The sequence below is a fragment of the Astatotilapia calliptera genome, chromosome 3, assembly GCF_900246225.1.
Source record: "Astatotilapia calliptera chromosome 3, fAstCal1.2, whole genome shotgun sequence".
In the NCBI taxonomy this organism is placed as follows: domain Eukaryota; kingdom Metazoa; phylum Chordata; class Actinopteri; order Cichliformes; family Cichlidae; genus Astatotilapia; species Astatotilapia calliptera.
Genome location: NC_039304.1, coordinates 51185798 through 51206138, shown reverse-complemented (window position 1 = coordinate 51206138; position 20341 = coordinate 51185798). Strand labels below are relative to the sequence as shown.

At 43.9% G+C, this 20341-nt stretch overlaps 1 protein-coding gene across 1 annotated transcript; it reads left to right on the top strand.

Moving 5' to 3' along the window:
- The first annotated feature begins 5244 nt into the window (after positions 1-5244).
- On the top strand, positions 5245-15796 carry LOC113019656 (serrate RNA effector molecule homolog). The gene is made up of 20 exons (XM_026163432.1): positions 5245-5389; positions 7357-7479; positions 7946-8056; positions 8144-8287; positions 8374-8434; positions 8520-8817; positions 8892-9121; positions 10810-10929; positions 11010-11142; positions 11231-11358; positions 12156-12217; positions 12829-12907; positions 13010-13174; positions 13303-13473; positions 13551-13704; positions 14003-14115; positions 14719-14950; positions 15035-15136; positions 15257-15371; positions 15455-15796. The coding sequence occupies exons 2-20, from the start codon at positions 7361-7363 to the stop codon at positions 15528-15530; spliced, it is 2613 nt and encodes an 870-aa protein (XP_026019217.1). The 5' UTR covers positions 5245-5389; positions 7357-7360; the 3' UTR covers positions 15531-15796.
- The last annotated feature ends 4545 nt before the right edge of the window (positions 15797-20341 follow it).

Sequence of the window (20341 nt, the reverse complement as noted above, 5' to 3'; positions counted from 1 at the left end):
CACTGCTAAATGCCTGTCGCTACCACAGTCCATGCATTTTATTTGAGCCCTGCAGTCCCTTGCTAAATGTTGAGTAGAGCCACAGCATTTAAAACAGATTCTGTTCTCTTTTAAAAATGACTTGCGCTCATCTATGGGCTTTGCTCTAAAACTCTTGCACCTTTTAAGAGGGTGAGGCTTCTTATGTATTGGGCATACCTTGTCAGGGCTTTCTATAGGCTTGCTGTAACTATTTTGAGGTGAACTAGTGTCTGTAGGAATGTCCGTTTTGTGTACACTAATCACTTGCCTGTTACTGCCTCTGAAGCTTTTCTCCTTCTTGAAGCTTGTGTCGGCAGGAGGTGTGATGACAAAGCTTGGGTCGTTTCTTATTTTGGCTTGTTGTCTTACAAACTTTGAAAAGACACTGAAAGGGGGGAAAACAACTTTATGTTCTTCTTTGTACTTTGCTCCTGTTGCAATCCATTTTTCCTGCAGTCCATATGGTAACTTTTCCACAATGGGGTTGACTCCGCGAGCTGTGTCCAAATATGAGAGGCCTGGTAGATATCCTCCATCTTTTGCACATTCTATTTCCTGCAGAACGTCACCCAGCTCTCTTAACTTTGTGTTGTCTCTGTTGTTTAGTTTGGGAAACTGTTCAATCTTTTTTAACAGTGCATTTTCTACCACTTCTGGAGATCCATAACATTCCTCGAGTCTTTGCCACACAAGGTTGAGAGCTGCAGCTGGATTAAAGACATGGACTGATCGGATTCTTTTGGCCTGGTGACCAGACTCCACTCCAAGCCATTTGACCATTAAATCTAGCTCCTCTTGAGCTGTAACGTGCAAGTCTTTAATAGCACTTTGAAATGATGCCTTCCACGCCCAGTAGTTTTCTGGGTGGTCATCAAACTGCAAAAGTCCAGTACTTAACATTTCCCTCCGTGTCAGGTACCTTGTAATATCCTGGACACCCTGTGTCTCTGTTGATGTTTGAAGAGTGTTGTACGGATAAGGTTTGGGGGAATCCAGTCTCTCTCTCTGTTGTGTTTGGAGTTCCACTTTAACATTAGCCTTTTGAGCACTGTGTGAGCAGTCATTGTCTATATCTGCATTCATAGCCATTTCGCATTGTTCACGTGCAGCTTTGTGACAGGCCAGTGGATCTACTTTTAATTTGAATCCTTCAAGGCAAATATCTGAGTGTTTTTGTACATACTCTGCTGTGCGTTGTTTTGGACTGGCGGGTGGTCCCACCAATGGATAGCGCAGTTCACTTTTTGAGAGTCCCTCCTCCTCTTCTTCATAAACTGCAACCTCTGCTTCTGCAACTGCAACAGCCTTTTGACAGCTCAAAACATGTAAATTTGCCTCAAGTTCAGTTTTTTGTTTCATTATAGCTGCTTCTCTTTCTGAATACGCCAGCTGTGCATGTGCAGCCTCTGCTTTTGCTCCTGCTTTAAGTGCTGCAGAACTTGTGGATGAACGCTTGGATGTACGCGAGCGTCTAGACTCCGCCTGTGTGTCTGCGTTGCTTGCATTATCCTTGTTCTCCATATCCTCTGCATTGTGCATTTGTTTTGTTTCTCTTTGATCTGGTGTTTCTTCCTCTTCTGGAAGCTCCAGTTGATATTGCTTTCCTGACCGTAGACTCATAACTGATGTGCTGAAAATAGCTCCTCGTGGTTGTGCCCGCTGCGCTAATGTCTTTTTACTGTGCTGTCCTCGCCCTGAGTCTCTTAGTTTCACCAGCTAGACAGCGAGATAACGATGCTCCAATAACCAGACTTATTTTCCTTTTTTGCGCTGATTTATTGAAGAATGGCCTCTGACCATTGCCTTCTCTTTGACCATCGTAAAACTGAAAGTACAAAATACTGTATTAGCTAACTAACATTGTAAACTAGCTTGTTACCCTCTTACTGCAAGCTAACAAGATAAAACTTTCAAATGTACAAATTATCGTACCATTTTTACACAAAACAAAAGAATAATTATTTTATCGACACTCATACTTACAGACATATCTTGTCCAAGGCAACAACATTTTAAGGTCCGTATCAGCTTAGAACGATAACATTACGGTATCACTTTCCGCCATCTTTTATTTCTTCACGTTCTCATTTTTTTCCTTTCCCAAAGTAACCGAACCCAAAGCAGCCACTAGAGGGAGCTCTAGGGCAGCTTACAACTATAATATCCGATTTAAGTTATAAAAGGCAGAACAATTTTACTGCTATTGTTAAATAATTGTCATCATTACCATTGCATTAATAATATAATCTGTAGTTTATATTGCATTCAGAGGTTGAACAGTGTGTGTCTTTCAGAAAGACTAAGTCACAGGCTGACAGGAAACAGGCTTGCAGAGAGTTTGCAGAAGTGAAACCAGTCTTAGGTTATTTTGAGCAGCAGGCCAGACGAGGCCATTTGAATTACTAGGTTATTCAAATTGATCATTGCTTTAACAATGTAACAGATAGCTTTAAGATGGCCTTAAGATGTTTATGCATACAAGTTATTATATTAATTTTGTATTCCAGGTGCAGTTATAACTATTTTATACATATTGCATATCTGTGCTTATTTGAGTTGATGTTCAGGTTCATTAATGGTCTAAAGCTTCACTAGTGAGAGTGTCTAGATGATCCATGCTGAGGGAAAACTAGAACATAGAAGGAATTGCAATACATGCTTACAAAACACTTATATCAGTTTATTTTAATATCTTTTATATGTTCATATTCTTGTATTAAGCTTTTAGTAGAGGTTCTTGATTAAAACATTTATTTAGTAGATGACACATACATAGTTTCAGTTGTTACATATCTGAGTGTGGCTTCTGCCTTTGTCTGGTTAGGGGTCAGGAGCTAGTCGGCGAGGTGAAACAGGGTGCAATTGTGGTTAGCACACAGACACACACACACACTCAGTTAGAGAGAATCATTTATAGGTAAAAGTTTAATCATGTTTTGCTTGGGGTTGCAAAAAGAGCAGTTTGTCGCAGAACTGCTGCTGAGGTGTCAAGATGACAAGCGAGCATCCGGCAGTGACAGGAAGCACCTGTTATGAAGATAGAAGACAATTGTTCTTTCAAATTGTGTCAAAAGGCGTTGTGGTTTTGATATTGACGTATGTGTATATATCCTGTCTGTGACGCATGAAGGGGGCGTCAGTAAATCAAACCCTGATGCTATAAAAATCTGTGTATGCTTTGAGGAAGTTGAAGACCAGTTCCTGTCTGGAAACGGAGCTGTTCTTCCCACACGTGTGTAGTCATTAAAATCATTGTTTGACCAAGAGCTTCTGGACCAATGGGTGGTTTGTACTCTCCTTCCTCAATTTTGAACCTTAACAATGTGAAAGAGAAACATTTCAATTTTTTCATCACGATATCAATTAGACCTGTTTGTCACCTGCAGGTTCACCAGGAGGACAGAGCGAGCACAGAGGAGGCCATACTAAATCTGCTGCACTATCACTTTTTCTTGTGCTGCTTGTTGTTGTCACTGCTGCTCCTGGTGGTTTTTTAATCTACAGAAACTGTAAATGAGAACGGAGTAAGCCTCCTGCCGAGCAAGGACACAAACTGTCCCAGATGTCTCCTCATTGAGATGTCAGCACCTCCATCAGTGAGCTCTGTTATGTGTAACACATATACACTAAGATATACTTCATCACTCCCCAAAGCAACAACAGTAAAGACTATTAAAAAAGAAAACCAGAGTAGAAGAAGCTCTTTTACTGTCAGAAGGGGTCGCCACAGCTACACGTGTTTAGCACATGAAACTAAACATGTTTGATTTGGCAAACCAAAAGGATTTGTGTCACTTTGGAGAAGAAACACTCCAGAGAAACTTTAAACAAACTAGTGGAGAATCAGTATTAGAATATGATAGAAATCACTTTAAAAGAACCTGAAGATAAATAAGTAGAACTCTAAATAATATTACTTTGAAAACTGAGTAAAAAGCTAAATAAAACACAAAAGAGTGACATAAGGCTACATTTGCCCAATGTGAACGACTAAAATAAAACTTTATAGATCTGATCAGAAGCCATTGTTGCTTTTGTTCAACAGTGCAGAGTATGTGAGGCATCATCCACAGGAGTCGACTGAACAGTGAAATGCTGTTATGACCTGTTTATAAGTCCTCATTTCTCAGTTTGCACATCCCCGACTCCTCTTCCTCCCTCTCATTAGAGATGAGAGCTAAATAGCTGAGGAAGAAACAGGAAGGAGAGACAACAGATTTTGATCACACTGAGAAATCCTCCGCTCAAAGCTACACTATAAAAGTGATGTCTGGATTTATGATCTAAGATGTTTGGATGCTCATGATATTTTTTTTGCATTAAATATGTTTTTATCATCACTTTAAAGACAGAGAAAAGGTATATGAGTTGCATTACACATTCACTAGAATGCATTATATTTGATTTCTCATTTAAAAAGACTTCAGAGCTCTGTCTGCTTGATCAACGTGGCAGTAAAATGTTGACTTTTATTTCACTTTATTGTCTCCTGTGCTATTGTATACATGTGTTTCTAGTACACATATGTTTGTGTATCTATTTACCAGATCTATCTGTCTGTGTGCTGTAAATAAGTTCACATCATGGCAGCGTGACCGGCATCAGAGTGTCTTTTACTCGCTGATGGAAAAAATGACGAGCTGTTTTTTCATTTTATCATCACAGTCAATGTTCACGTGACTCAAACTTGGGTTGGGATGTCATCGATCAGGCCTGATGGTTTGTTTTACACACATCTGGTAGTTTGGCAGCTTAGATTTTTATACTGATGTCTCTAATTATTATTAGGATTGTTGTTTTAATTTTGAAATTTAAAAAAAAAACATGCTGTGATGGGACAATAGAGAGGAATTGACAAACTCTGCTAAGTAAAACAATCAACCCTAACCTGATCGTCATTCACGAATTAGAAGAGGTGAAAATGTTTTCTCATATTTATTATCTCTTAAACTCAGTTGATCTCAGTGAGGTTCTTGGAGATTTGGATAGAAAGGGGTGACATGTTGCAGGAAAGCAGAAAATGTCATAATGTTGGAGTATTTAAAAAACTTTAAATTTTGTGCTGTTAAAATTTTAACTGAAGTTCAATGGCACAGCTGGCCAAATACAATTCTCGCGGAAAACAAAGAAGAGTTCTCAGCTTCCTAGAAGTGAAGATAAAACGCCACGACCCCTTTATTTCAACGAGTGTGTGTATTTACCCAGTCTGACCTCGAGGCGGCGCATTGTCATTGGACAGACGAGCGGTAGTGACAGGAAGCGGAATTGTCGTTGGATCATTGTGCTCTTGGAGCTGGCGGCGGGATAACTGTGCGGCTGCTGGTAGCTGTGACGGGCTTGTTTCTGAGTTTAAAACAACAAATCTCAGGTAAGAAAAACACCTTAAACTCAAAAATACGCACAGATAAAGTAGCGGGGCCGAAGCGGAGGGATACATCTCTGTGAACAGGTTCATCTGGCTCCGTGCTAACGAGCTAATTAGCAGCTGTTAGCTTCGTTAGCTATGAAATGCTATATGCTGCTAATGGTAGCGTTTGATTTGTCTTAGTGAAAACTTTTAAACCCTTAATATTTGCGTCTCCTAACGATCTGGGGCTGCCGGGAGTTTGCGACGAGCCTGTCCTTAAATTAAAAGCTTTTAAAGAACTCAAGGACAGGAGCTAGCAGGCTAATTAGCAGCCAATGTATCAGTGAGGAGTCACATAAACAAACAGAGTTTATAATAAATATTTCAAGATAAACTGTGAAAGAGCAGCGATGTTTAAGCTGATACACACTGCTGCTTATGTGCTTTTATATTAGCAGAAGTGGAAGAGGGCATAAGAATGACTGTTAAGCAGAGGGGCGTTTCAGCTAAGGATGTTTATTTCCTCAGTAATGTTGATTTTCCTATCTCAGTCTTTCTGTGAGAGCAACAGACCGGTCAGGCTCTGTGGTTTCTCATTCAAGATCTCCTGCACGTCTCAGGAAAATTTGTAAAACCTGAAGCTAAAGTAAGAACATTAAACATTGAACCTCTTAGAATTCTACACAACGTGAATTGCATGAAAAGCACGTCAGTGAGTGAAGTAAACATATCAGCGCAGAAGCGGAGTTTGAATTAATATTTATAAATGGAAAATGGCCTGTATTTGTATAGCGCTTTATTTAGTCCCTAAGGACCCCAAAGCGCTTTACACATCTAGTGTACACCCATTCATGGTAAGCTACATTGTAGCCACAGCCGCCCTGGGGCACATTGACAGAGGCGAGGCTGCCAAACACTGGCGCCACCGGGCCCTCTGACCACCACCAGCAGGCAACGGGTGAAGCGTCTTGACTTCTTATGACAGCGGAGTTGTGGATATGATGGAGTCTGTCCAGTGCTTTGCTGGAGATTCAGAATATGGTTGAGGGTCTAATACAGAGTCGATGAGTGGTGGCCAAAGTCAAGAGACTAAACTGGATCATTAAATACAATTAAGCAAAATAGAATCAAAATATTTTCTGCTTCAATGCAGCGTTCACATCTGGTGTGAAAGAAAATTAATGCAAATATTGGAAACACAAAGTGACATTCAACAACCTCATTCGACTTTAAAGGAATAGCTGTGAGAGACTGAAGTGACCACCAATCCGAGTGAAGAACTGTTGATTGACATATAACGTGGTTATAATTACACTCACTACTATGTTACATGACAATCAGCTGGATTCTTTACCGTTATTGGTAGAGCTCACTTTTCACTCACTCACCTGAAAGTTTACCATGGGTCCCGCCCACTTCCCATCACCTATAGTTATTTTTCCCCTAATTTCCGGCTTCTGGACAGACTTTCCTCGCTGATAAACACAGTCAGGAACCGTCACAGCAGATGACATTAAAGTAGATCAAAAATCTTCATTCCTGATGTGAAAAATAAAACACGGTTCCTCTGAGTGGCGATGGTTTAGGACATTAAGTGCGCTTATTACCTGCAGCAGAAGGTATTAGGCTACACCCCTGAGAGGATTTCACACACCTTAAGGAGTCAGTGTGGGTTTAGGCGCTTAGAGCATTAAACCTGCAGGCAGGAGGTGATGGGAGTCAATCTAGTGTGGGAGATTTGTGCTTCTCTTGGTCCTGCGTTGGTGTAAATTTATTGAATTTACAGGTTTTTCAGTCGCCACCTTCAGCCTCACAGAGCCTCTTAATGTGCATTAATTAACTAAACTCTCATAATTCTCTGAATTTATTTAAGGTTTATTTTGACAGTTTGAACAATTATTTATTTGAACACCTTCATACTTGGTGATTTAAAGTTGCTGAATGATGCAGAAAGAATCCCTGATGTCAATATCTGTTTGCTCCTTTAGACCGATGGGAGACAGCGATGACGATTTGGATCGGAGGAGGCGGGACAAGTTCAGGCGGGAACGCAGCGACATGGAAAGGTCACGAGAGCGCGAGGAGAGGAGGAGAGACGACTGGCCCGACAGGTGGGAGCTGGTGACCATTCCGATCGTTAAGTTATTCGTTTTTAATCCGGAGAGAAAGATCTGATGAGCCGACGCATCTGACAGTCAGAGTTCAGCCTAAACCTACAGAGGCTCATTTACTGCATCAAACTGCTGCAGAGCTGCTGTCACAGAGAGGCAGCTGCTGCCATCTAGTGGCATAGATGTAGTAGTGCAGTGATGTGGTCCTTTGTTTAACATTGAAAAGTTTCCCACACAGCTGTATTCTTTATGCACGCCGTACTTATCCCTAATCACATCTGACACATTTGTTTCAGAGTTCATACAGTTTGTTATCCAGCTGTAAACATCTGTCCTAACATCAGCGTATGAATGAGACATGTTATTGGAAACTGAGTCATCAGGATTTATTATGGCTGAAGAAAGTCGCCGACTTCATCCCGACAGGTTTGTCCACTGTGTGATGTCAGCTCTCTGTTTGTTTCAGGGACTGGGACCGTGGCCGCGAGCGGAGGCGGGACTATGACCGCGGCCGCAGAGAGAGGTTTTCTCCGCCCAGACACATCAGCCCTCAGCACAAACGCATGAGGAGAGAATGGTGAGGCCTGTGTGAGAGAAGCAGCTGCAGACTTCAGGTTCTCCTCCGTGTTCCTGCTGTGGTTAATAATTCTCGTTTCACCCTCAGGGACGACCACAGGGGGGAGCCGTACCGCTACGACCTGCCATACGGAGGCGGCGGGGCTCCATTTCCAGGGGCAGGGCCTCAGGGCTGGCACCCAGATTTTCCTCACCTTCACCCACATCATGGAGGCCACCCTCTGCAGGGCAGGTGAGCTCAGTCAGAATCATTTCTGCCCCCTAGTGGCTCCAACAGTTTTCACCTGGATTATTTATTACCTGAGTTTTGTGTCTCAGGTTGGGGATGGTGGATCCAGACCTCCCTCCTCCCGGTCCTCCTACCATGAGGAGCTTTAAGGTGGGTCTCTGATTTAAAAAAATAAGGAGGCATCAAAGCGTCTGTTTGGCGAGGTTATGACATCACGTCTGTGATGCGTTTGCAGGAGTTCCTGTTGAACATGGAGGACAGCGTGGACGAGACGGAGTCCGTGAAGCGCTACAACCAGTACAAGCTGGACTTCAGGCGGCAGCAGCTGCAGGACTTCTTCCTCCAGCACAAAGAGCAGGAGTGGTTCCGCTCCAAGTACCACCCCGATGACATCGCCACGAGGAAGGCAGAGTCTCTGGCCGCCCTCAAAACCCGACTCGGCGTCTTCCTCTTCCTCATGGACAACAACTGGCTGGACAACGTATCGCTCGACATGGACCACGCCCCTGCCATCATTAAACTCCTCGATGCAGGTAAACTGGACAGGAAGTGAAGTGAAACGGGGTTTGTGTGTAATAAAGTCTTTAACCTGTGTGTCTCTGTGCAGCTGTGATAAAGATGGAGGGAGGAACCGATTTTGACCTGCAGGTCCTCGAGGTTCAGGTGAATGCAGCAGGAGCCGGTGGAGATGCGAGCGGAGGAGGAGGTGTAGGCGAGAAGAGTCAGGCAGATCCCAGCGGAGGCAGCGTGGGTGGTCAGACCAGCTCAGAGGCGACTGTAACTCAGACGAAGGAGACGGCGAGCGGTGACGCGGGCGATAACAAAGACACAGAGAAGGTGACGTCTTCGAATATCCTCAGCATTGTTCCCTCTAAGCTGCGCGCGTGCGCACTGCTGGCACCGTCTCTGCGCACAAAAAAAAATCTACCTGAATTTAAATTAAAATAAATACGTTAACAATTCTGTTTTGCAGTGTTAGTCAGTAAGTGACTGGCTGCTCCTGTATGGGATTAGAACGATGCCACCTTATCCCATAGTCCAGCCAATGAAGCGATTTACATTCGTATACACGCAGCTAATCAACGTGGTTGACAGGCTATGACAGCATCCTTATGTGCCGACACCGGTGTTTTAGCAAAGCGGCTGATGTGGAGTGAAGCCACATTAATGACAACGTGAACAACCATTGGAGATGTGAGCAGGACAGACGAACAATAGACGGAAACAGTTTGGACTTTATACCAGTTTTTAAATTGTGTTGATCGGCCACGTAAAACCAGAGTTATGATAAAAATATCTGCAATGTTTGGTTTTCTTCCTGAATACTGTCGTTGTTTATATTTACTGCTGGAAGAAACGGTAAAAACAGCGTTTTATAAGGAAAACGCTGGAAAGCGTGTGAGCAAAAACAAAAACAAAACCCACCCTTTCCTATTGGTGGAAAAATGTAGCATGTCGACCAATCAAAAATTGATATGGCAACGTGGCATCTAGTTGTTAAGAAACGGGGGAAGTTTTAGGAGTGACGGCGGTGCTTTGAGATGTGAGAGATTTGAGACGTTTAGCGCAAATATTGTGTAGTTATTGTGTAGTGTAGTCAGTAGTTTTGTTGTGTGTGTCAGAACAATGAGGCGACTGCTGAATGTTACAGGTGTTACAGCAGTGATACATCTGCTGCTGTCAGGCCTGCAGGTATCAGGCTGTTCTCCTTCATCTCATAGTGGACAGAAATAATTTTTTGGAGTGGCACAAATAATTTGTGTGGCATCAGATCTGATGCAGAACAGCTGATTGTTCTGTAAATAGTTTGAAATGTTTATTTAAAAAACGCCTTGGCTGCTTTTTTAGGTAAACAGCTGCAAAAAACGTATTGTTATTGTTGTTATTTGCAAAACTCAGCTACTTTTTTGAAGAAGTAACTATATAATTAATTGCTCAACATTGGTCTTTATTTACTGTATTTTGCAGACAGCGAGTTACAGACTCTCTCCCAGACCACAGACTCATGATACAAGTCAGAGCTGTAAAAGTTGTGTTTTCAAAATTGGAGTTCAAGTTATTTTTACTTCCAATAGTGTTAACATGCTACAGGTCATGAACAAGATCTTTTTAAATTTTCATTGTAAGTGGGCTAAAGCAGTTAATTAAAAGTAGTCTATCATAAATGTAAATGTTGTAATTAGATTACTTTTAATAAACCATGTAACTTGGATGGATTCAATGCTGGCGTGACCACAGTGAACACGTCTGCTGTGGCTCACAGTGGTCCAAGGGATGCTCAGGGAGTTTGTGTGTTCGCTCAGACACGTGAAAAATTAGAGGGAACATTGATCCTCAGTTTACTGAACTGGACCCAGTCTCTTCCTGTCTGGGTCACATGACTTATTGAATTATTAACTACTGTAGAAAAGAAACAGGTCACGGGTTGAGTGACAGTCTGTTCAGTGTTACGTTAAATAATCACATCCTGACACACAACGGCGTTCAGACTGACCTTAACCATCCTATTTTCTTTCCTCTCTCAGGACTCAGCTGACGCCAAGCGTAACGGGAAGAAGGAGAAGGACGACGAGGAGGAGGAGGAGGAGGAGGAAGAGGAGAAGAAAGAAGAAGAAGATGAGGAAGAAGACAAGAAGACCAAGAAAGTGAGTCGTTTGTCTTTTGTCGCTGATGCTGATGGTCCTTAATGTTACATCGCATTGTTAATCCCTCCTCTTTCTCTCAGGGCAGGAAGAGGAAACGCAGCCTCTCTGCTGACAGCGGCGAGGGCAGTGCCTCCGACTCTGACTCCTCCCACTCTGATGGAGAGAAGGATGAGGACGAGGAGAAGGAGGAAGAGGAGGATGACGGAGAGGATGGTATTTATTTTAAACTCTTTTTTTGAACTCTGAAATGTTGAAACACTTCTCAGACTTCAGTCTGAAGTGTTTTGCTGGTTTGTTTCAGAGCGTCGTAAAGAGCGAGGGAAAGAGAGGGAGAAGGAGGCTCCACCCAAGCCCCGCCCCCTCCACCTCACCACCTCCCTATTCATCAGGAGCATCCCGCCAGAGGTGTCCAAGGATGAGATCACAGCTGTAAGAAAACATGCCTTTACAGGGTGAAGCAGTTGTTGCTAAACTCAGACTAACATTTGAGGAACTGCAGCTCATTTTTCAAACCTATAGGTTGGCACTGTTTAGGCTCCTCCCTCCAGAGAGTAGGACGTTATTAAAATAAGTTTGGACAAGTAAATAATGACAAACCAACAAAGGAGGAAGGTTTTTAATTATAGTCGGAATTCAGCAAGAAAAATTAGGCTGTTTTTAATGAACCAGCACTGCAATGTGTTCATGCTCCCTGGGAGAAATCTGACCATTTAAAACAAAACTGTGCAGAACTATGAAATACTGCACCATGAACTGGTTTATTTATTATTTAACTTATAAATAGTTCGAAGTAAAATATCATTTTTACCCAGAACATTTTTTTTAGCTCAGAAACTTTCTTTGTTTGTGGTGTTGAAGCTGAAAGCTGTGATTTTGACTTACACATATGTGAACATCACATTTTGGGTTATTTAGACTAAAATACTCAATTTTGCTCTACAAGGGCCTGATATCCACTTACGAGGACTTTATACTGCAACTGTTCTATTGAAATTTTAAACGTATATCCTCATACGTGGCTCTTATTGTTCTTAGAAACAAAAATCAGGTAAAAAGAAAATCTGGTAATTCTTTGTTTTTACATTCATCGGGTCCCAATGTGCCCAGATATCAAAGAGGAATTAAAAATGCATGTCATGGAAGAGTTCGGGTCTTAGGAGGTTCAAGTTAGAACACACCTGTGCACATCACCTGGCTCTCTGCTAACCTCCTTCATGTGTTTGCAGCTGTGTCACAGATACTCAGGCTTCCTGCGGGTGGCGCTGTCGGACCCTCAGCCCGAGAGGAGGTGAGAACAAAAAAGTGCAGTCGCGACACCTGCATCAGCTCCTCCCAGCTTCATCTGCCATTAAAGGACTGATATGTAAAGTGTAGCAGATTGTTTAGTTGTTTATAAATAAACCAGACATATATATATATATATGTATATAGGATAGGACATCAAACACCGTGTATTCTTATCAATGCATGAAACATGCAAGTTTATAATCTGTTGTCCTTCAGTAAAACGTTCCTAGAAAGCGTCATTTCACTTGTCGTTTGCATTTATACAGGAAGTCAGGTCTTTAGCGGCGTCCTCCAAAGAAAAACGATATTCTTCTCTAAGCAGGACGACACTGTTACTATAGTTCAGGAATCACATGAAGTTTTGTCCTGAAAGCACCAATTTTAATTATTTCTCCAGTAAAATTAGCATTTTCTAGCATGAATATGAACAACAATACAGTTTCACCACTCAACACTGCGTTGCCTATGGATTGAGACGTATTCACGTGTTTAAGGCGCTTTATCTAAGAACTGCCCCGCACCACGCTTCTTTTTTTTATCGAGCGGTTTTAAAAGCATGGATTTGGAAGCGTTGCTCTTTAAACTGAGCTTCAGTAAATATTTGTGCTTCAGGTTCTTCAGGCGCTGCTGGGTGACCTTTGACCGCAGCGTGAACATCAAGGAGACGTGCTGGAACCTGCAGAACATCCGGGTACACACACACACACACACACACACACACACACACACACACACACACACACACACACTGGTGTGTCATGGGTGATTATAACCTCCTCTATGCTGTCTGCAGCTCAGAGACTGTGAACTCGCTCCGGTGGTGAACAGAGATCTGTGCCGGCGGGTTCGCAGCGTCAACGGTCTGACGCACCACAAACCGGTGGTGAGGAACGACATCCGACTGTCGGCCCGACTCGTCCACAGCCTGGACCAGAGAGGGGAGCTGTGGACCGGACAGGTGCGGACTTTAAATATGTTCAGGCTCAAGGGTTCAGAGTCAGAAGCACCAGTCAGTCAAACACTATCTGGGCACTGCATTACCCATAACCCCCTCAGGACTGACATCATTCCTCTGTGTGTGTGTAGATGGAGACCAACCCCATCCTGAAGAACATCACAGATTACCTGATAGAGGAAGTCAGCGCAGAGGAGGAGGAGCTCATCGGCGCCTCTGGGTGCAACACCGATGACGCCGGTGACGCCAAGGACCCTGCCTCCTCTGACGTCACCTTGGAGACAGATGATAAGCTACTGAAGGTGGGAGGAGCTTCATGTAGATCAGGCGCTGCCTGCTTCATGTAAGCGTGTATTTACATGTGCGTGTGTGTGTACAGGTGCTGGACCGCCTGCTGCTCTACCTGCGTCTGGTTCACTCTGTTGATTATTATAATTTCTGTGAGTATCCCGCCGAGGATGAGATGCCACACCGCTGCGGGCTGATCCACGTTCGAGGACCCCTGCCTGTGGGCAAGATCACTGCAACTGAGGGTACGCACGCGCATACACTGCAGATCAGCCGTTCATGGTATATTTCTAGGAAAACAGGACGTGGTTTCCTAGAAACCAGAGACGCATAAAGTCCTTCTCACCTGTGAATAAGACACACTTACCTGGTTTGTCACAGCAGCCTTTGAACCTTTATGGAAAATTTCGCGGTATGATGATCTGTAACTCGAACACATCACAACGTGTTTTTAGTTTATTTAATCTCAAAACACTTCGAACTACAGCTCCAAATACACGGCTGCAAAGTTGACGTTAGTGTTGCTGTGCTCTGATTGGACAGTGAGTGAACACCAGCGGATGTGCGAGGAGCGCCTGGCTCCGCTGCTCTCGCCCTCTGAGACTCTGAGTGAGGAAGAAGCGACCAGGCTGGGGAAGAAAGACCCGGAACAAGAGGTACGACACACCGCCCGCCAACAGATGTGTCCCACATGTGCAAAAGAAAAAGAAAAAAGTGCTACTTCCTGTTCCTTTCACAATAAAAGCCCTTCATATTATCCAACTACTGACTTTGAGATTATTAGACGACCTCCTGAGCTGCAGCTTATCACAAAACGATTCAGATCAAGTCTTGTCTTTGATTTTACAAGTTCTAATTTTGTTTTCTTAATTATTCCTCATCAACTACAAGAAAATGTTTTGGAAGAAGGAAGTAAATTCTCATAATTACTCATTAAAACAAGAAAAACACATGCAATGTTACCTTTTTATTATTATTATTATTTATTTTTTTGCTGTCAAAATAAAATTAAACATTGTATTGTCGGTGTGTATATCTCCACTTTAAGTGTCGTTAATTCAGGATTGTATTCATAATTCATTTGGCATTTCAGAAATTAAAAGAAACAATAGAGATTTGCAGCTATAGAAGGAATGACCTTTTAACAGCGTACGACGTTTTCATAGAAACCACCATAAAACACAGTGTGTACATGTGAGTGTAAACAGTTGTCCCAATGACGAGCTCTCCTCCCTCCTCTGTGTGTCTCACCTGTGCAGGTGGAGAAGTTCCTGTCCTCCAACACTCAGGAGCTCAGCAAAGACAAGTGGCTGTGTCCTCTGAGCGGGAAGAAGTTCAAGGCTCCCGAGTTTGTGCGCAAACACATTCTCAACAAGCACGGCGAGAAGGTCACCGGTGTCCGGCAGGAGGTTGAGTTCTTCAACAACTTCTTGTTGGACGCTAAAAGACCTGCCCTGCCTGAGAACAAGCCCCTCCCACCGCCTTCACCAGGTTGTGCCCCTGGGACTCTGTTTTGCCTTCTATTCACGTTACTGTTTTTTCTTTTCTGATGCGTTTCCTTCTCTCCGCCTTTAGCCGCTCCTCCGGGTTTACCAGGATTTCCCGGACAGTCGCCGCAGCAGCAGAGCCTTCTGGGATATCCGCCTGGAGTCAGACCACCCATGCCCGGTTTCCCAGGTGTATATAAACACAAACATAATAGAATTTAATTAAGTATTTAAAATGAAAAAATTCAGCTTTGCTTTTTCAGTGCAGTGATGCAGTCTTTTAAGGTGTATGTGTGTGTGGGTGTTTTAGGCGGTGCACTCCACCATCCACCAAACCAGTTTGGAGCTGGGCGGGGTAACTATGACAACTTCAGAGGTCATTTAGGAGGCGGCGGGGGGTTTTCTGGGAAACAGCGAAACAGCAGGTAAAGAACATGCGCCGTGACGACAACACAGTGGAGTGTATGAATCACATCAGTTATCTCACTGTGTGTGTGTTTGTTTGCAGGGGCATGCGAGGCGACCCTCGCTCCATCATCGAGTACAGAGACCTCGACGCTCCGGACGACCTCGACTTCTTTTAAGCACCAGAAGCCCCAAGATTGTTTTTTTTTTTTTTTTTTTTTTTAAATAAAACACTTTTTTATTCCTACGTTTCCCATGATGCCGTTCCTCTTCCTCATACCATTATCTTTTTTCCTACATAGGACAAACTGTAGAGCTGTGTGTGTGGGTGTGTGTGTGTGCGTGGGTGTGTGTCAGCAGGACCAGTGTTACTGTCAGTCATTAGTGATGATGATGATGATGATGCGTGCCACTTTTCCAATAAAGACCAGTACTGAAGGACTGATGAAGGCTCGTGTGCTGCTGTGAGAGGAGCTGCACCCTTTGAAATCTTATTTGGATGTTTCCACAGCAGACAGGCTGATGTAGCTTCAGTGGCTTAAAAGTGAAGATGTAAACACACAAACTTAATAAGTGAGAATTCGTGAAGTTTCTCTCTAACCCAACAGCGCACACTCCACTAGTGCAGTTGCATAAACACAACATGTAGATTATGTGCTCAGAGCACCCTGTATGAAATAGAGAGGTGAGGCGTAACTTGAGAGCTAAAACGAAGTGGTGCTAATCTCCTGTGATCAATGTTTTCTACAGTCACTGGTTGTGATATTCTAGTATGTAGTTTATTTATTATACAGTTGTGATAAGTTGAATGCTTAATTATTTTGGTATAACTGAGGCATAAACGGTCCAGTAAACAAACTCAGTATTATTGATTAAACAATACAGTCACAGTGTAATCTTGTGTAGATCAAAGTGGTTTACAAAGTCAAATATGTGTATACAGCTCTACAAACACGAACAGGCTTCTGTGACAGGCTGGAAACGGAAAAATTTAAAATTTAAACCGCCTACTTTTAAATTCATGAATATTTAAAGCGATTGGTCTACAGATGTGACAGTTTTTGTTTTCCAAGTGTAAAAATGTTCAGGGGAGAGTTGATGCTTATCTCCAAAAGTCCACGGTGAAATAATGGCAGTGAGTCAGGCTTTGGGCTCAGACTCTTCTCACTTAAATAAGTCTAGATCAAAAAGTAATCACCTGTCCTCTTATGATTCCCATAATTATTTTTAACATGCTACTGTGCATGAGTGGCGATGGTGAGGGGGGAAAAAAAGCACGATGCACACATACTAGGATGGTGGTGTGGTGACTGCAAGCTCAAAAGCTTTACAAGGAAAACCCGACATTGCCATCCTGGGAATTTCACCCATATCTAGTTCAAAACTACAATGATTACCAAGGAGGCACCCAGGTCCGTTATACTTCAGACACATGTGGTTCAGAGCGTCTCACCTCTACACACTTTCACTAAGGTGCAGTCAAACCAGGCGTACGTGGATAACCACCGCACACAGAAGGTCCCATCACCAGGGTTCCCAGTCATGCCCACTTTGGGCTTTCAGCTTCTTAATAAGGAAAACATCCAAAACATGAAAAAAGTCACCCTCTGTAGTTACTGCAAAAACACTGGTTCTCTGCAGCTACAAGAGGACCTCCTGCCAGTGGTGTGACACAAAATTAAGAATTTTCACATTATTCAGAAACAAAATGTACAAAACACAAAATAAACTGCATCTCGAATTTAGAGCAAATGAATGATCTATTTAATCTATTAGTTAAACCGCAGTTGGCAAAAGAATAGATGTTCTGTACTTGAATTAAGGTAAAAAAAAAAAAAAACACTGTTAAAAAATACTCTAGTAAAAGTTGTAGTACTGGTTCAACTTCTTTACTCAAGTAAAAGTACAAAAGTACAGCTCTGAAATGTACTCAAAAAGTAGCTCTTTAGAGGACGTTTCTATTTTTGTGCAAAGCTAACTGAACCTTGTGCTTTATTGACATGATGATAAAATAAGGAACAGCTGTGGTCCACTCTTGGGCTCTGGCAACTTTCACTCATCCCTGTTCAAGGTGGCAAAGATCACAGGCTGTTAAGTATTGCAGACTGAATTCATTTCCCCTGGCAATCGCTTACTGTCCTGGTCGTTGTGTCCTTGGGCAAGACACTTCACCTGCCGCCTACTGGTGTTGGCCAGAGGGGCCGATGGCGTCATATGGCAGCCTCGCCTCTGTCAGTCTGCCCCAGGGCAGCTGTGACTACAACTGTATGAATGTGAGAGTGAATGAATAGTGGTATTGTAAAGCGCTTTGGGTGCCTAGAAAAGCGCTATATAAATCCAATCCATTATTATTATTATTATTATGTATATCTGTTAGGGGGTGGTAAGTAGGATCCTCATGTATTATCTACAATTTGGTGTATAGTAGGGTGGATGCTGGATGACTATTTTCCCTCTTGTGTTACAGGCCTACACACTGCACTATCTTGTTGTAGCCTTGTTGTTGCTTTTCAATCATTTATGGACTGGCATTGTTCCTTGTTTTATGGTCTTTTTTTCTTTTTTTACTCTTAATTGTTTGTTATATTTTAATCATGCTTTTAAAAGGGGTTGATTTTCCTTTAGTGGAGGCACAGCCGCTTGTTGCGGTGGGCTACGCACTGTCACAGAGAGTAAAATGACTCATCCTACAGAAATTACTATCTCAGGTTTATTAGTACTATCACACCAGTGAACATCCAGGGTTTGGACATTGAAACAGTGGAGTACAACAAATACCTGGATGTTCACCTCTATAACAAACTGGACTGGTCCACAAACACAAATGCATTCTGAAAAAAGGGTCTAAGCTGTCTCCACCTGCTACGACGGCTGAGATCTTTCGGGGTGAACAGGACTCTCCGAAGGACATTTTACGACACTGTGGTGGTGTCTGCTATTTTCTATGCTATGGTCTGCTGGAGTGGTAGAATGGCAGAGAGGGACAGGCTTAGGGCATCGGGGGGGTTCCCCAGGAGCATCTTCCTTGGAAGGCTCAACCCAGGGTAGCAGTCATGTCCAATAAGGGGCTCTGTTGGCTCTTAGGTGACGGTCTCCTCGCGGCTGCGTGCAGCGGGGCTAGGGGAGAGTCTGTGCTGATGGACGTGGGTTACTGACCTGGTAGCCTAGCTGCCCCTGGGTGGGTTCGGGGTGGGCATGAGGTTCTTGGGCACTCCGTCTCTGGGTTGGGGCCCTGGCTGGGTCTTGGGGGCTTGGGTACTGGTTGGTGTGCTGCCGGGGTTACAGGGAGGCTGTTACATCTTGCAGGAGCTTTCCGCTCTTCAGGAACTCACTCTGCAGGAGGGGGAGATACAGGAGAGGTGAAGGAAGATCTCAGCCTGGGCGTCTATTGTCTTATGTAGTCTGGAAGATGAGTGGATGGCGGGGTGGGTGCAGTTTTCTCTGTGGTGGGGTTAGGTGGGCTGTCCCGGGCTCTGTGGGGCCAGGCGACGCTGCTGCACTGGGCCCCGGTCCGGATGGGCCTGGGCCCCCTTTCCCTGGCGGGTTGCAGAGTATGGGGGTGCCTACTGGGGTCAGCGGGGGAGCTGGCCCCAGGGAGGGGTCACCTGCCCCTCCCTTCCTTCCCTCCCCATCTCCCGCTGCCTCCCTCTTCCCACTCCACCACAACCACCCACACATGCAGGGCCTTGGAGTAGGGGTATGTCACCAGGGTGCAGGGGAGGCTACCCCCCCCCCCCCCTCTGTCCCCTTCTGGCTGCCTCTGCCTCAATTTTATCTCACAACTTAGACATTCACATTACTCATACTCTCATAACACATACATATAGGATCTTGGGGGTGGGCACGATACACGGAGTCCAAAAGACCATCAGGGTGTACACCTCACCCCTCGCGTGGTTGCCCACCTCTCAATTTTAAATACACGTAGACATTGAGTGCTAGCAGGAGGGACTATGCGCTTACCTGCTGCTCTCTGGCAGGTAGCTCCATGCCCTCCTGGGTTTTAATTGCACCTTAAAACACACATGCATCAACACGACAATGAGCGGGCGGAGGGAGGTTTGGAGTCTTCTCTCACCCCCGTTCTCTGCGGCCTGTTGGAGCGGGGGGGGCTAGGAGGAGTTGGCCGTCCGACTGGGGTCTCGAATGTGGGGCCTCCCTGCTGCTGTGGAGTCGGGGCGGTCTGCTTCTCCCCACCGCAGGGAAAAGGGTAACACCACCTGGGTCTGGGTGCAGTTCCCCCCTCCAGGGGCAAGGGTACCTAGACCCGGTTCGTAGAGTACGCTTGGGGAGTGTGATTGTGCGTACAGTGTCTCTATGTCTGTCCCCACGTTGGTTGAGTGTGGAGTAATTGCATATGAGAGCATGTGTCACAGGCTGGGTCTCTGACCGAGCGCTCTGAGTTCATTTTTGTATATTTCTCATTTTGATATGTGATTAGTTTTTGTGTCATTTCCTATCTAGCTTTAGTTTAAGCTGTTATTTATTATTGTTCCCTTGGTTTTCTATGTTTTGGGTTCTTGTATTATTCTTCACGTATTAGGTCTGTTAAGTTGTGTTGTCATGTCTAGTTTTAGTATTTCCTGTTTTATTCTGACAGTGTCATGTGTTCTTTGTTCATTGCATTTAGCTTTCCTCCTCCTGGTCCTGTCATTTAGGTTTATGTCAGTCAGCTGTTTCCCCCATGTGTCTCAACTTCCCCTGATCACCTCATGTATGTATTTAAGCCCTCTGTTTTCTGCATGTCATTGTCGGGTCGTCTGTTTACCTCACCTCAGTCATAGGTCTAGTCTTCGTCTGTATTTCCACGTTAGTCATAGTCTTAGCCTGTTTATGTCCACCTCAGTCATAGTTATAGTTTTTGGTCTTAGTACCTTTAGTGTTTTGTTTCTTAGTGTTTTGCCAGTTCATTTTGGTTTCCTGGTTTAACCCTGCCGTCATTTTAATAAAGCCTCACCTTTCTGTTAAGACCTTACTACTCCTTGTCCTC